The sequence below is a fragment of the Mobula birostris genome, chromosome 6, assembly GCF_030028105.1.
Source record: "Mobula birostris isolate sMobBir1 chromosome 6, sMobBir1.hap1, whole genome shotgun sequence".
Classification (NCBI taxonomy): domain Eukaryota; kingdom Metazoa; phylum Chordata; class Chondrichthyes; order Myliobatiformes; family Myliobatidae; genus Mobula; species Mobula birostris.
Window position 1 is genome coordinate 172,148,105 of NC_092375.1, and position 17,061 is coordinate 172,165,165.

Consider the following 17,061-nt stretch of genomic DNA (forward strand, 5'->3'; position numbering starts at 1 on the left):
AGAAGCATCTTGGATATGTTATCCATTGTCTCTATTTATTGATTTATTTATATATTTAGTGATACAGTGCAGAGGAGGCCCTTCCAGCCCTTCGAGCTGGGCCACCTCAGCAAACCCCGACAATCATGATTTGACCCTAACCTAATCACGGGACAATTTACAATCACCAATTGACCTGCCATGCGATAGTGAGGATAGGAATAGACCAAGGTAGCAGATAAATGTGTAGCTGAAGAATTGGAGCAGGGGGCAGGGATTTAGATTTCTGGATCATTGGGACCTCTTCTGGGGCAGGTGTGACCTGTACAAGGGACAGAGGGACGAATATCCTTGCAGGCAGGTTTGCTAGAGGTATTGGGAGTGGTTTAAAATAATGTGGCAGGGGGATGGGAACCAGTATGATAGAGCTGAGGATGAGCCAGCAGGTTTACAAGCAGATGATGGATGTAATATGAATGTAAGGAAGGACAAGCCAAAGATTGGGTACAAATGCAAGAAGTGCAAAGAGTTAAATTGTACCACAGAGGCAAAAATTCAAAAGGGCAAAGAATGCAGGAATGAAGGTGCTGTATTTAAATGCAAATAGTGTTCGGAATAAAGTGGATGAATTCATGGTGCAATTAGAGGTTGATTGGTATGACATTGTGGGCATCGCTGAATCGTGGAAATCATAGTTGAGAGCTTAATGTTAAAGGACAGGCAGGATGCATAGGTGGTGGTGTGGCTTTGTTGGTAAGAGATGGAATTATATCTTTAGAAAGAAGTGACATGGGGTCAGAAAATGTCGAATCTTTGTGGGTGGAGTTAAGAAACTCCAAGGTAAAAGGAAATATGATGGGAATCATATAAAGGCCTGGAAATAGTAGCCAAGATGTGGAGTTGAGATCGCAGAGAGGGCTGGAAAAGGCATGTAATAAGGATAATGTCACAATTGTAAAGGGGAACTTCAATATGCAAGGGGATTTGGAAAATCAGGTTGGCGTTGGATTGCAAGAGGGGAAATGTGTTAAATGCCTACAAGATGGCTTTGTAGAGCAGCTTGTACTTGAGCCTACTCGGGGAAAGGCTATCTCAGATTGAGTGTTGTGTAATAATCCAGATTTTATTGGGGAGCTTAAGGTAAAGGAACCCTTAGGAGACAGTGATCAAAATATGATTGAATTCATGCTGCAATTTGAGAGGGAGAAGCATAAGTCACATGTATCAGTATTGCGATGGAATAATGGGAATTACAGAGGCATGAGAGAGGAGCTTGTCCAGCTGTATTGGAGGGGGGATACTGATGGGGTTGAAGCCAGCGCAGAGGGGGATGAAGTTTCTGGGAATAGTTCACAAAGCACAGGAGTGTCCAACAGAAGAAGTTTTCAAATGGCAGGGGTAGGCAATCGTGGCTGACAAAGGAAGTTAAGGACTGCATAAAAGCCAATGAAAGGGCATATAGAGTAGCAAAAGTGACTGGAAAGTTGGATGATTGGGAAGTTTTTAAAATCCAATAAAAGGCAACTAAAAAGCCATAAGAAGGGAAAAGATGAAATATGAGGGCAAACTAGCCAATAATATAAAGCAGGATACTAAAAGTTTTTTTCAGTTATATAAAGAGTAAAGGGGAGGTGAGAGTTGATATTCGACCACTGGAAAATAATGCTGGTGAGGTAGTAATGGGGGGACAAAGAAATGGTGGATGAACTTAATATATACTTTGCATCATTCTTCACTGTGGAAGACATTAGCTGTATGCCAGAGTTCCGTTGAGTGTCAGGGAGCAGGACTGAGTGTCTTCTATTACAAAGGAAAAAGTTCTAGGCAGACTCAGAGGTCTTAAGGTGGATAAGATGGACTACATCCCAGAGTTCTGAAAGAGGTTACTGAAGAGATAGCAAAGGCATTGTTTATGATCTTCCAAGAATCACTTGATTCTGGCATGGTTCTGGAGGACTGGAAAATTGCAAATGTCACCCCACTCTTTGAGAAGGGAGGAAGGCAAAAGAAAGGAAATTCTAGGGCAATTAGCCTAGCCTCAGTGGTTGGGAGAGAGTTGGAGTCCATTATTAAGGATGAGGTTTCAGGGTACTTGGAGACTAATGATAAAATAAGGTCAAAGTCAGCATGGTTTCTATAAATGGAAATCTTGCCTGACAAATCTCTTAGAGTTCTTCAAGGAAGTAACAAGCATGGTGGACAAAGGAGAGACAGTGGATGTCATGTCATTGGATTTTCAGAAGGCATTTGATAAGGTGCCACACATGAGGCTGCTTAGCAAGATAAAATCCCATGGCATGAGAGGAAAGATACTGGCATGGATAGAGGAATGGCTGACAGGCAGGAGGCAGTGAGTGGGAATAAAGGGGGCCTTTTCTGCTTGGCTGCTAGTGACTAGTGGTTTTCCTCAGGGGTCAGTATTGGGACTTCTACTTTTCACATTGTTTGTCAATGATTTGGATAATGGAATTGAAGGCTTTGTGGCAAAGTTTGCAGATGTTACTAAGATAGATGGGGGGGTAGGTAGTGCTGAGGAAGCAATGCAATTCCAGCAGGATTTAGACAAATTAGAAGAATGGACAAGAAAGTGACAGATGGAATACAGTGTTGGGAAATGTATGATAATGCATTTTGGTAAAAGGAAGAAAAGTGCAGACTATTATCTAAATCGGGAGAAAATTCAAACATCAGAGGTGCAAACAGTCTTAGGTGTCCCTGTGCAAGACTCCCTGAAGGTTAATTTTCAGGTTGAGTCTGTGGTAAAGAAGACAATGCAATGTTGGCATTCATTTCAAGGTGAATAGAATATAAAAAAAAACAAGGAGATAATGCTGAGGCTTTTTCAGACACTGGTCAGGCCGCACTTGGACTATTGTCAACAGTTTTGGGTCCTTATCTCAGAAAGGATGTGTTGTCATTGGAGAGAGTCCAGAGGAGGTTCACAAGGATGATTCTGAGAATGAAGGGGTTAACATATGAGGAGCATTTGGCAGCTTTGGGCCTGTACTTACTGGAATTTAGTAGAATGTGGTGGGGGGGGGGGAGGATGGGATCTTATTGGAACCTTCTGAATGTTGAAAGGATGTGGAGAGGATGTTTCCTATGTGCGGGTGTCCAGAACTAGAGGTCACTGCCTCAAAACTGAAGGGCGACCCTTTAGAATAGGGTTAAGGAGGAATTTTTTTACCTGTAGTGTAGTGAATCTGTGGAATGCTTTGCCACAGACTGTCAAGTCCATGGGTATATTTAAGGCGGAAGTTGATCATTTCCTGATTGGTCAGGGCATCAAAGGATATGGTGAGAAGGCAGGTGTATGGGGTTGAGCGGAATCCGGGATCAGCCACAATGGAATGGTGGAGCAGTCTTGATGGGCTGAATGGCCTAATTCTGCTTCTATGTCTTATGGTCCTACCCAGTACATCTTTGGACTAGGGGAGGAAACCTGGGCAGCTGGGGAAAACCCATGCATTCCAGGCGGAGAACCTATAGACTCCTTACAGAAGATGCTGGGCCTGAACTCCAAATTCTGACGCCCTGATCTGTAATAGCATCGTACTAAGCGCTACACTACTGTGGCACGTGTGTTCAGCTACCTAGATTCTGTAGTGGAACCATGGTTGCAAAATTGAAACTGGCACACCTCCTACAAATTGATCAAGCTGAAGTATGAAATGTAAAGTATTTTATAAAGCAAAATTGTGTAAAATTTTGGAATTTGAAGTCATTCTATAGTGCAGTGAGTTGTTGAATGATGTACGTCAGTCTGCTCTCACTCAGCCACTCATTGTCATAGAACACTACAGCACAGAAACTGGCTCATATAGTTTGTGTAGATTTATTCTGTCTACTCCCATTGACCTGCACCTGGACCATAGCCCTCCGTACCCCTCCCATCCATGTACCTATCCAAACTCGAACCCACATCCACCACTTCTACTGCAGCTCATTCCACACTCTCACAACCCTCTGAGTGAAGAAGTTACCCCTCATGTTCCCCTTAAAGATTTCAAATTTTACTCTCAACCCATGACTTCTAGTTCTGATCTCACACAAACTCAGCAGAAAAAGCCTGCTTGCATTTACCCTATCTCTACCTCTCATAATTTTGTATCCCTCTATCAAATCTCTCCTCATTCTCCTATGATCTCTGGAATAAAGTCCTTTTAATTCCTGTTCAACCTTTCTCAGTTCCTCAAGACCAAGAAAAATCCTTGTGCATTTTCTCTGTACTCTTTCAATCTTATTGATATCTTACCTGTAGGTAGGTGACCAGAAATGCACACAGTACTCCAAATTTGGCCTCACCAATGTCTTATACAATTTCAAAGTTCAAAGTAAAATTTATTATCAGAATATATACATGTCGCCACACAATTTCAACATAACAACCCAACTCCTGTCCTCAGTATTTTGATTTTTGAAGGCCAGTGTGCCAAAAGATCTGTTTATAACCCTATCTAAATGTGACACTGCTTTCAAGGAATTGGGGATCTGTATTCCCAGATCCCTCCGTTCTAACGCACTCCTCAGTGCCCTACTGTTCTTTGTATAGTTCCTATCTTGGTTTGCCCTCCCAAAGTGCAACACTCTACACTTGTCTGCATTAAATTCCATTTGCCATTTTTCAGCCCATTTTTCCAGCTGGTCCAGATCCCACTGCAAGTTTTGACAGCCTTACTCGTTGTCCATTATACCCCCAATTATTGAGCTGCTCATTCTACAAACTTGGTTTGTAGACGTAACGGTTCTACAAGCTGCAAAACCCATGGGATAGATCTTATTTAGTTGAGTGATATACTGTATATTGGCTAGAATTGGACAACCTTTGCTCTTCAATAACTGATAGGGTGACTGGAAGATATCTACTGATTTGCCAGAATTAACTCACTTTGGCTTACCCATTGGGGGAGCTAACCATTTAGCCAATAGGGAGATAAAAAAATCTCTATTTTCACTTTTAATGGCACTGTCACTCAGGAAACTGTCTGATCAGTGAAGTCTTGCATTTTTCAGAATCAATATTTATACCAAATTGTTTACTGCATGGTAAAGTGAAGGCATGATTTATAACAAGGAGATAATGACCAGGGGATGAAATTTTCTCAATGGAAGGGAAAACCTTGGGGATCAAAATATCAGATCATTCCATTTATCGTGTGCAGTCAAAACATCTGATTATTCATATCTTGATGCAACTGGTAAGAATGTGTGTGGATAAGAACCTTGGAAAATGGAATATTCAAAAATGGTGGGCAGAGCAAGGAGTTAAAATTCTGCTTTCAGTTGTAGTTAACATTTTGCTATAGAATTTGTTTAGTTCTTTCTTCAAAATCTTTATTTGTTCTTGGGAACCATAATGCTAGTCTTGTTCAGCATTAGAGGGGTTTTAAATGAATAATAAGCAGCAGAGGACAGGAGAATTTATGAAATGGCAGTAAACAAGTGGATGAGGCTTTGGGTTATTGGAAAGTTAACAACATTGTGATTTAATGTTTAGGATCAGGCAAGGAGACAGAACAAAGACAGTTAAGAACACCACGTCGACGTATGCAGCAGCCCAAAATGCTGAACAGCCCTGAGGACAGCCTGTATTATAACCAGTTAAATGTGAGTTCAAAGTAGCAATAAAGCTCTTTTGCTGACTTTGGGTCCAGATGATAATACCATTATAAATACCTGCCCCAACCTCTCCAGCCCCACCCCCATGCTCTTCTTCTGTCTGTCTTCGTGAACATGTGCTTATGCTCTTTATCTGTTGCTTTCATGTCAGGATGTCTGCCGTCACGGTGAATAATTGATGTGGTTTATCAAAGCCAAGCAAGATGCATGCTTCATCAGGCTCACTTGAGCTCTTTGATCAAAAAAATTATGCTGTGACTTCTGATATTATCAGCATCTGCTTGCATTCAACACAAAATCACTTTGAATTAAAAATTAACGACTTGCTGCTTTGCTGTTGACTGTGTGTTCTTTGCCCTCTCCACAGGGAATCCTAGAATACCAAGGGAGCAAAAGACGGCCAAGAAAACTTGGGTAAACAGATACTCCTTTAGTTCTTTCCAACTGTAAATAGAGAAGACTATTGTTTAATAGATTTCTGAAATTTTATTCTTTTATGAATTGAATTAAATTATACAGAAAATAAATCTTTATTTTATGACTGACATTTTTAATGATAATTCTGCACGTGCTGATACGTCACTTGTAACTATATCTTTTCCCTTCCTTATCACAGCCAAATCAAAGTGCTGGACATTGAGGATGAGTATTACAAATCACTATCAGCTGTTGAACCTGTCCCTGAGGAAAATGATTCATTAAACTCTCCTCTTCCTATTCCGAGAGGTCCAGAATTTACTCATAGCTAAAAGAAGACACTATAGGTAATCTAATGAGCTCATATTTCTCACTTAGGACTTACAAACTAATTTTCCCATTGGCAAGTTTTATGAATTATTATTGAATAAGCAGTTGCAGTCAGAAAGGACAGGAATGGTTCACTAATCGTTGTTGTTTTTTGTATAAGGGTAAAAAAACCTATAAACCGAAAATTATTTCTGTAGATCACACTGTCAATGATTTCCTTTTTTATTCAATCTATGTTCCTCTTGCTGTTTCATTCAAGTCCATCTCCAGTGGGGTTTTAATTCTAATTGCAAGTATGAAAATACACCCAGTATCGATCTGCACAATTTCAGTCAATTCCATCGTTAATTTATCAACAATGTGAGCACTGGGGGGATCTACGTCTATGTGATGTTTTGCATTAAAATTATTCTTTGAAAAAGTTACTTTGTTCATGAAATATATAAAAGTGTCAGAAAAATACACAAACCAATAGATAAGCAATGACGTGTATAAGTTAGAAACTATTTGTAATTACATTTGGTGAGTTGTTGGCTGCATGATGCAGAAAGTCTGTATTTGTGCCTAAGCTTTCTGTATTGTAAATAACTATTGACAGAGGTAATAATAGCCTTATTTAGAATGGCAATTGAATTTAGAAGTAATAAATCCAACACTGCACACCTGTCATTCGAAGAAATGTCCCCAAGTAGCGCAGCGTGGGCTCAGGGAACAGCATGGAGACCTCTTATGTTTGTGGTGTTAGCGTGCAGAGTAACAAATGGGCTGTCCAGGTGTCCTTTGATGCCTCCAGGTCATGATATGTGCCTGCTACAGCCGAGGTATAACTGGAAATAATTCAACTGATGTACATCCTTCTTCAGAGCAGAAAATTTTTCTTCAATGTCCACATTTCTACTGCATTCTAATGCACCTTAACTGGTGCATTATTTATGCATACTCTGTACAATTCTGAAACTCCATAAATAAAAAATGTTCAGCTAATCTATAGGTCTGGTTGCTTTATTGGTTTATTTGAGCTCATCAATGTGAGATATTTTATGGCTTGGGAATGGAGAAATGCTTGTTTTGTGTCTTGTCAGCATTAATCAGATCAAGATATAGTGGAGGAGTCTAAGACCAGAGGGCACAGCCTCAGAATAAAAGGACGCCCCTTTAGATCAGAATGAGCCAGACTGAGAGTAGTGAATCTGTGGAATACATTGCCACAGATGGCTGTGGGCACTAAGTCATTGAGTATATTTAAGGCAGAGTTTGATAGGTTCTTGATTCGTAAGAGTGTCAAAGGTTACAGGGAGAAGGCAGGAAAATGATTTTGAGGGAGATGAAAAAATCAGACGTGATGGAATAGTGGAGCAGAATTGATGGGCCGAATAGCCTAATTCTGCTCCTAACTCTTAAGATCAGGTTAGAGATAATAATTGTATTATGTGGAGCCTTCACAAATTCTCATTCTCCAGCTGAGATATTAGGCCAAAAACCTATTGGCCTGTTTAGATGGATGTTGGCAAAATACATGGGAGTAACAATATATTTTCCGAGTAAAGTTGGCAACCATTATTTTGAACCCACACTACAAACCAGATCTACCAACCATTAATCTTATTATTGTTTACGAAATGTGTGTGAAACTCAGCTGCAGCAATTGTTGACACAACAGAAATACTCTGAAAACAACCAAATGCCTGAGAAAAGATGTACTTTGAAAGACATGATAATGCTAAATAAATGTTAGAGCATTCTGTCATTCTTTACTATCACCAGATTCTCAAAGTTCAGTTCTGACATATTTGCCTGAAAACCAAATGTGAAACAGCAGGGCTTTCTAAGACCTGTGGCCAGGAAGTCCACCACATGTCTTTTTGGCTGTTCTTAACAAGTGCCAGCAGTTTTACATGTGGTTTGCAGAAGCTCGCTTAAAGTATTTCACTTTTAGAAACCAACAGCAGAAAAAGGGATTTGTATAATACACAAACATTATCTGTCCCAGCAACCAATATTTAATTGAATCAATTTGAGAGAAATCTTCTGTGTACACTTTGAAATTGGTTTCAATCACTTTTCTGCTCCAATGTAATGATGTCACGGACATTAGTACACGCAAAATTAAATGGTGAATTCCTATTAATGGATACATTTGTTTCTTCTTTCAGCATAGAATATGGCACAGCCTAAATTTGTTCTTTCTGCTGTTTTGTGCATTTATATTGCAAACGATGCAAAAAATTTATTTATTTAAAAAGTAAATAACTTCGAAGAAGCTTGTAGTTTGGTAAATAGAACATTGTTATTTCAAAACTGAAAGAAAATGCAAATGAAAATTTGTGTACACGTTCAATTTCATGCAGCGTATTATGGGAAAAGAAATGCAATTAAACTTATTCCATTTTACCCAACGTAAGAAAATAATAAGTTTCATCTCAATCAGCTGGAGAACTAATCGATCAGACTTTTCCCGGGTTTCTGAGGGAACTTTTCCTCTAACTTTCCCAGTTCCTTATTGGTTGGGTACCTTTGTGAAATGCAACAGCTGTGAATGGGAATCGGATGAAAGGGTATTACATGGATATGTGTGCCACCAGTCATTCAGTTGTGCATATCAGTTTTAAGCACCACCTCGGTGATTTGTTTAGTATTTTAAGTGTTCTTAATCTATACAAAAGGAAAGAGAATCAATGCAGCAGAGATGTGGTTCCTCAGAAGAATGCTATGCATATCAAATACGGACAGGATAACCAATGAAGAAGTTCTACAGACAACGAAAACAAAATGTACATTACTTAAAAAAATCAGAAAGCAGCAATCAAAATCCTTTGGACACATCATGCGAAGAGAGACATTAAAACATTTAGTTACAACTGGAAAGCTGGAAGGAAAAAGAAGCAGAGACAGACAGAGGATGAAAATGATAGATGGAGTAACATCATGATTAGAAACAGGGGGGGCAACAACTATAATTCGGAGGGTCAGGGACCATGATGGATGGAGAGACATGATCGCCCACGCCAAATGGCAAGTCACCTGAATGAATGAATCTATACAAGCAAAAAACATCCTCTCTGCTTTTCTTTCCCATAGCTGCCTCAAAAGTTTATTTCCATTCTAAGAGGTGAACTTTATGCCAGTAATATGGATACCTAGTGGCTGACTAATGTGGTTAGTGAGATATTGTGCCCAATTTGAGACCTAACCCCACTTGTTTCAGATGACATCTTGTTACTAAATTTTGGACAACCAGAGATAACTCATTTGTTCTGGGCTCTCACTGTGACAGAAAGCAAAATCTCAAAATCTATTTTTTTCTGTGAAGCTTTCCTGTTCTTTTCAGATTCTTCCTCCTTAAAATGCTTTCTCTCTTTGCTTCATCTCTTTAATGTGTGTTTAGAATTTTCGGTGTTTGCATGGTGATCATACAATGTACTGTATATGTTACTGTCCTATTCATTTAACATCTTTTAGTGTTTCCTTTCCTATTGCACACTAATGTCCTTCTTATTTTGTGTTTTTACCTTTGGCTTCTGATTTGATCTCTTTCCCTTTTATCTGCCTCTGTGTTCACTTCTAAATAATCTTCTTATGAGCTATTAAAGGTCATGCAGTTATGGAATAATTGCTGCACTACAAAGTAAAATAATATTACATAAAGTTTTCTTGTGATGTGATAAGGCAGTAAATAAATCTTTCTTAATGGTTACTGCTAGTGTTATATTTCCTTCCAGTTACTTAGAAGTCAGGTAGATCAACATTTATAGAAACAGAGAGTGGGAATGCTGATAATAACTGCATCTCATGTGAGTAAGGTTTCAGGTAGGGCAGAACAGATGACTAAAGAAATATGAGATAGAATAAAATAGTTTTTAACAATTAGGAACTGGTATCAAAATATAATGGAAGTGGAAAAAAGATTTTAACCATTTTATTATGCATCTGTTCTCATATTCCTTTACCTTTGCAGTCATTGATATAGTCAATGCATTCTCCTCCAAAATCTCTCTTCAGTTGAGAAGTTTTGTGGAATCAGATCAGAATTATATATATAGTTAAATTAATAAGGAGTGCGAAAGCAGAAATAAAAGAAAGTAGTGAGGTCATGTTCGTGAGTTCAATGTCCATTCAGAAACCGGATGGCAGAGAAGAATTAGCTGTTCCTGAATCACTGAATGTGCCTTCAGGTTTCTGTACCTCCTTTCTGCTGGTAGCAATGAGAACAAAGCATGACCTGGGTGATGCGGGTCCTCAATGATGGGCGCCACAATTTTGAGGCATCGCTCCTTGAAGATGGCCTGGATGCTATAGAGTCTAATGCCCATAATTTTGATCCTGTGCAGCAGCCCCCCCATACCAGATGGTGATGCAGCCAGATAGAATGCTCTCCACAGTGAATCTGTAGAAATTTGTGAGTGTCTTCCCTCAGTTTTGTTTTTAGTTCTTCCAGCCACCAATGAAGTTACCTTCCATGCACACACTGGTAAAATTCAACTCTACTTTTCCTCCTTCGTCTCTCAATCCCTTCACTAGCTCAACTCAGTCAGATTTGTTTTACACCCATGTCCAAACCTATGTCCTTTGGCCCTGTGCTCCCACTATTTTGGATCACGTTGCTTACAATATTGTTTCTATTACTAGAACCACTTTTTTAATATGACAACCACTGCCACTGATAACTTCTTTTCATGTATTTGCTGCCGCTAGTTTCAAATATTCCAGTTTCCCAATTTCTACTAACTAGAAAGTCCATCGAAAATAATGTTCCATTAGCTTATTACACATTACTTTAATCTCACCTCACGTTACCTTAATGGCATCCCGTGCTCCCTGACTTGACACTGGCCCTTAAACAATTCAAACCTAATATTGTTATCTTCACGTTTAAATATCTGTAACATGTTTAATCTATAATCCTATCCAATTTTCCTCTTCCTTGCTTTGTATAATATTCTCTCCTGAATATTGCTGCAAAGATATTACTTTGTGGAATCCCCTCTCTAAATCTCTTTGCCCTCCTACCTCTCTTTCATTTTCTTCCCTCCTTTGGTCAATGTGAATATATGAACATATGATTGACATGAGCCTATTAGGAATACCAGAAATATCTAGAGCCATCAGTATTACATCCTTATAAACAAATGATTTTCATTTATAGATGCTTAGAGTATCAATAACCTATATAATTAATGAATGTGACATGACTTATAAAACAGTGGCCACCTACGCTCTGTCCGCCAGAGAAAGCAGGATCTCCCAGTGGCCACACATTTTAATTCCACATCCCATTCCCATTCTGACATGTCTATCCACGGCCTCCCCTACTGTAAAGATGAAGCCACACTCAGGTTGGAGGAACAACACCTTATATTCCGTCTGGGTAGCTTCCAACCTGATGGCATGAACATCGACTTCTCTAACTTCCGCTAATGCCCCACCTCCCCCTCGTACCCCATCTGTTACTTATTTTTATACACACATTCTTTCTCTCACTCTCCTTTTTCTCCCTCTGTCCCTCTGAATATACCCCTTGCCCATCCTCTGGTTCCCCCCCCCGCCTTGTCTTTCTTCCCGGACCTCCTGTCCCATGATCGTCTCGTATCCCTTTTGCCTATCACCTGTCCAGCTCTTGGCTCCATCCCTCCCCCTCCTGTCTTCTCCTATCATTTTGGATCTCCCCCTCCCCCTCCAACTTTCAAATCCCTTACTCACTCTTCCTTCAGTTAGTCCTGACGAAGGGTCTCGGCCTGAAAAGTCAACTGCGCCTCTTCCTAGAGATGCTGCCTGGCCTGCTGCGTTCACCAGCAACTTTGATGTGTGTTGCTTGAATTTTCAGCATCTGCAGAATTCCTATTGTTTTCATCTATCAATTGTTCATTTACTTCTGATTGACAAATTAATTGTAAGATATAGTATAGCACTTTATATTACAGATAACATCTTCAAGTCCCTAAAGAATTGACTTTTTTTTCATAAACTGCTCATTTTTCTAAATTTCATCTCTTTTGCTAATATGTTTTGCTCTTTGTGCATTGAAGTCTGCCTCGTGGCGAACATTCATTTGATAACATGGATGAAAATAAAGACTACAACTTCATCTTTGTTTGCTTAGGATAAACTAGCACTTTGGTTATGGCCACCCACAGTCCTCCCCTCCTGATAATCAGTGAGGCATTATCCATTTAATGCTTGAGATCAAGGATGAACTTTTACCCTATATTGCACATTGTCAAGAAAGCACACATAAGTCTCAGTAACATGTAACAAACCAGGCACTGGTCAGTTGAAATTTCATGTTTTGATATTTCAAATGTTTTTATCTTTTTATACCCTGTATTTCAAAAGGATGCTTTTGAAAATAATGTCTAAAAATTTAATGTAATTAAAATTGAAACTACAGATCTTTAATTACCGCTTATAGATTTCTGAGCTGAGTCAGTTTAATTAGCTTACCTTTTTATTTGTTTCAACGATAACTATTATAGGTTCACTATTCACAGTCCTTTATTATCTATTATGTGAATGAATGTATCAGTTATGGAGTGCTGATGTGCCTCAGTAAGTTCTGATAAGCAGATCATCAGAGCCTTAGTGAGCCAGTTATTTGGAACACCTGGGGCCAAGCTTGTCAGAAAAATGACTTCCTGCCTGTGTGGCCTGGTAACCATATGAACAAAGGAAAGCAACAAATAGGTCTATCAGTCTGCTGTTTTATACTTCTTACACTTTGTGGCAAATTTAGTTTCTGACTAATGTGGACCTCATGCACTATTTTGACAGCATGATCTGTTTTACTCAGGCAGTTGTACTATTCTGATCTGAAGCAATCTGTGCAGCGCATATCTTTCACACTGTAAATAAAATGTTATCACTTCTTTAATAAGGACTTTTCACAAGCTTTGTCCCTTTCTAAACTATGAAAATGCATAATAATAGAAAACTAGATTTGCAGAAATGACAAATATGTTAAATGACAGTTGTTCGAAGATATATGAAAAAATGTGTTCTTTAAAGGACAGTTCAAAAAGATTTAGGGTTAAAAGAGAAGAATAAAGAAGAAAGGGAACAGAATTAAAAACATCAAAGAATTCTTAATGACGTGAAATGCCATTAGGATCTTGTATCTTTTGTTTCGGCTTCCTCACACCTGCATTTTGTTGCATCCTAATCCTCTTTTCACACATTTGAATTGCCTTCATTTGCATCGGCACATAGTAATGAAAGGAATAAAGCTTGGGAACTTACAATTTTTGCAAATACTTATTATTTTGTGGATCATTCAGATATGATGGATGCATGCAGGAACATCTCTGAATATGCACTATGCAGTAAATCCATTATTTTACCTAAACAAGTGTTTCAAATATCTGTATTTTCCCTATTTTTAATTGACTGTTTGAAAAGGAAGACTATTTTGGCAGAGGTGAAAGGAGTAATGGAAATTGAGAGGAGCAAGTCTACGGCAGCTGAGTCAGTGGCAGGAGCTGTAGGAGTGTCTGAATAAATCAGAGCGTGAAATTTAGATTAGCCCACTGCAGGCTATCAGTGGAAGGGGGTAAAGAAAGAGTTGGCTTGGCTAAAGGTGTAACCTGTCTCTTTTGGCCCTTGAAATCTTTAAGCAGATGGTGTGACCAGCTGCCTCTTTCAGCCATTTAACTCTAAATTGGTAATAGTTTGAAAAGACTGTGTGCTGAATTTTAGTGTTTTCCTTTCAAAGGCAATGAAGCTATCATTAGTTACTTTGGCAAAAACTGAACAATTGAAAACATTTCAAATAGATACAATTAAATATGTAAATTAATTTGTATAAAATATGCTTTCTGTTCAAGAATAGTGATGAATTTCAGACCATCATCATTGATCAGTGTAAAACTTGTTAGCACACATTTCATATATCTGTAGTATGTATCTATAATATTTTCCTTTTGACCTCAGCGGGTTGTATTATACAAAGTAATGATGGTCTGAGAAATTGTATTATAATTGTCTTGAATGACTGTCCAGGGATATGTTCAGCTAGGTGTGGGACAGGACGTTGGATACCTTGTCAGTTTGGACCAGGAGAAGGTCTTTGATAGATTATCACACATGACAAAGTACTCTATTGTACACAGACAAGAGTAACACAATGTTAGTGTGTGAATGGGGGGTGGAATTCAGATAAACTGAAACTAAGCAAGACTGCCCTTTTTCCATTTTCTTGTTTGTATGTTGTATTGAGTCTTTTGCCAAGGCTATCAGGAAGGGAGTGGGAAGAAGAGAGGTGATGATTTCAGGCAGCAGAGGCTTTCAGAACAAGGTCTTGTACATGGAAACACAAGGAATTCTGCAGGTGCTGGAAATTCAAGCAACACACATCAAAGTTGCTGGTGAACCTAGCAGGCCAGGCAGCATCTCTAGGAAGAGGTACAGTTGACGTTTCGGGCCGAGCGACTGTACCTCTTCCTAGAGATGCTGCCTGGCCTGCTGCATTCACCAGCAGCTTTGATGTGTGTTTCTTGTACATGGATGTTGTTGAGAATTCTATTCTGATTCATTGTCAGTTTACAGATTTATGAGCTTTGTGATGATTACAAACACATCTCTGGCAAAAGCAAGGACATACTCTTTAACAATTGGTCTTATAGTCCTTTGTCCTTTTCACTTTTAGATCTGATTATATTAAGGTGCTGGAATATGGTTCAGAGAACTTTGATATGTACTGAGAACTTGGTGGAGCATAAAGCTAAGGTGAAACTGGAACTGATATCATGGAAGTTTTGATCTCCCTCAGTCATGGACAAAAAAAAAGATCTGGTGTACAGTTATAAGCAAGAGAGATTTCTTCACTTGCAGACCTGAGTCAGGTCGGATTGGGAACAATAACTCTTCTGTGATCTCCATTAGCACATGTGCACCATAAGCTCTACTCAGTTTACACTTATGGCTGTGTGGCAAAGCACAGCTCCAATGCCATATTCATGTTTGCTGATGACACCACTGCCATTGGCCAAATCAAAGGTGGTGATGAATCAGCCTCTATAAGGGAGATTGAAAATCTGGCTAAATGGTGCCATAACAAGAACCTCTTTATGTCAATGAGACCAAGGAGTTGATTGTTGATTTCAGGAGGAGGAAACCAGAGGTCCATGAGCCAGTCCTCACCAGAGTGTCAGGAGTGGAGAGGGTAGGCAACTTTAAATACCTCAGTGTTATTATTTCGGAGGATGTATCCTGGGCTCAGTACGTAAGTGTAACTACAAAGAGAACATGGCAGTGCCTTTACTTTCTTAGAAGTTTGGGAAGAATCGGCTTGACATCTAAAACTTTGACCAACTCCTAGAGATGTGTGGTGGAGAGTAGATTGACTGGCCACATCACAACCTGGTATGGAAACACCAATGGCCTTGAATGGAAAATCCTACAAAAAGTACTGGATATGGCCCAGTCTATCGTGGTAAAGCCCTCCCCACCAACGAGCACATCTGCACAAAGAGTTGTCTCAGGAAACCAACATCCATCATCAGAGACCCCACCACCCAAGACATGCTGTCTTCTCACTGCTGCCATCAGGGAGAAGGTACAGGAGCCTTTCATTGGTTCTATTATGGTTATTACTATATTATTATTATTATTCTATTATGTTGGATTTACTGAGCATGCCCACAAGAAAATGTGGTTGTATATGCTGACATATATGTCCTTTGATGATAAATTTACTTTAAATTTTGAACTTTTGAAGTTTTTTCATCATTGTATATGCCACAGATATGGCCCGTACCCTTTCTCCAGCACTGCTGCAGTCAGCTGAGGTGTCCTCCATTTTTTCCAGAAGTCAGAAATGAACTGTTTCTGTAGAGACCCTGTGTTTACATCTTCAATGAAAAGTGGGAAAATGTACCTAAGATGGCCCTCCTCCAATGGCTACCTTCACGTGTGGCTGCAGCAACCTGTGCACAGATGGTGGGTAAGCAGAGAAGACTCGTGCTTTGCTCTGTGGTTCAATCTGTCCCTGGTATTGTAAAGGAGGCATCTGGCCGTGTGCCTTTGGACATTCCATACTTTACCACCTGTCTGCCATAAGGTTTGTGAAGAAGAACATCTTTGACCACTTCATTGATACATTTCTCTGCACAGGATGCCCAGGGGGGATAGCCTTCCGAGAAGAATGTCAAAATGATGTGACAGAGTGCCTCATCAGTAAATTTCATACCTCACTTGGCTAATGAGGAGAATTGGCATCCTCATTAGATCTTGGAGTCTCATTGCCACCACACATTGCCCTTGAGGAAGCTGCAGTAGAGATGAAACTGTCATGCTTCTCCTTCTAGACTGTGTATTTGCCAGGAAGGTCTGGAATACTTTTTTTTAGATTCATCACGAGAAGCTGTGCAACATGTTCCTATGAAAGCACACCGACACAACCGTCAGTTGCTGCTGGAAGATTAGCTTGTTGAAAGACTGTATTGGTTCCTCTGAAGCTTGCTGATCTTCCACTTCAAGGATCAGTTCAATGTTTCAGACTGTCAGAATCTATGCACCAAGGCTTGGTTCTCCCACTTCAAGAGCTCTGTGAGGAGAGGCAGTTGTTTAAGGTCTTCCAGCCATTGCACATTGAACTACTGGAAGCTTTGCAGAAAAAAATCTCCTTGGACAGTTTGCTGAAGAAATGTATGTGCAAAAGAATCGGAATCTGAACCAGAATCAGGTTTAATGTCACTGGCTTCTGTTGTGAAATACATAATAATGAAA

General features: G+C 39.5%; 1 protein-coding gene across 11 annotated transcripts in view; it reads left to right on the forward strand.

The window, feature by feature from the left end:
- Positions 1 to 17,061, forward strand: part of myo3b (myosin IIIB) — a 484,195-nt gene that overhangs the window by 433,225 nt on the left and 33,909 nt on the right. For 10 of the 11 annotated variants that reach the window (XR_011886449.1, XM_072261905.1, XM_072261912.1 and 7 more), the window contains 3 exons: positions 5,477 to 5,586; positions 5,966 to 6,012; positions 6,215 to 6,362. Coding sequence is in view for 10 of the 11 variants with exons in the window: in XM_072261905.1 (XP_072118006.1) it covers positions 5,477 to 5,586; positions 5,966 to 6,012; positions 6,215 to 6,347 (290 nt within the window). In the remaining variant the exon portion in view is untranslated. Of the gene's footprint in view, positions 1 to 5,476; positions 5,587 to 5,965; positions 6,013 to 6,214; positions 6,363 to 16,077; positions 16,148 to 17,061 lie in introns of those variants that run through there. The other variant, XM_072261906.1, reaches the window with a different exon arrangement.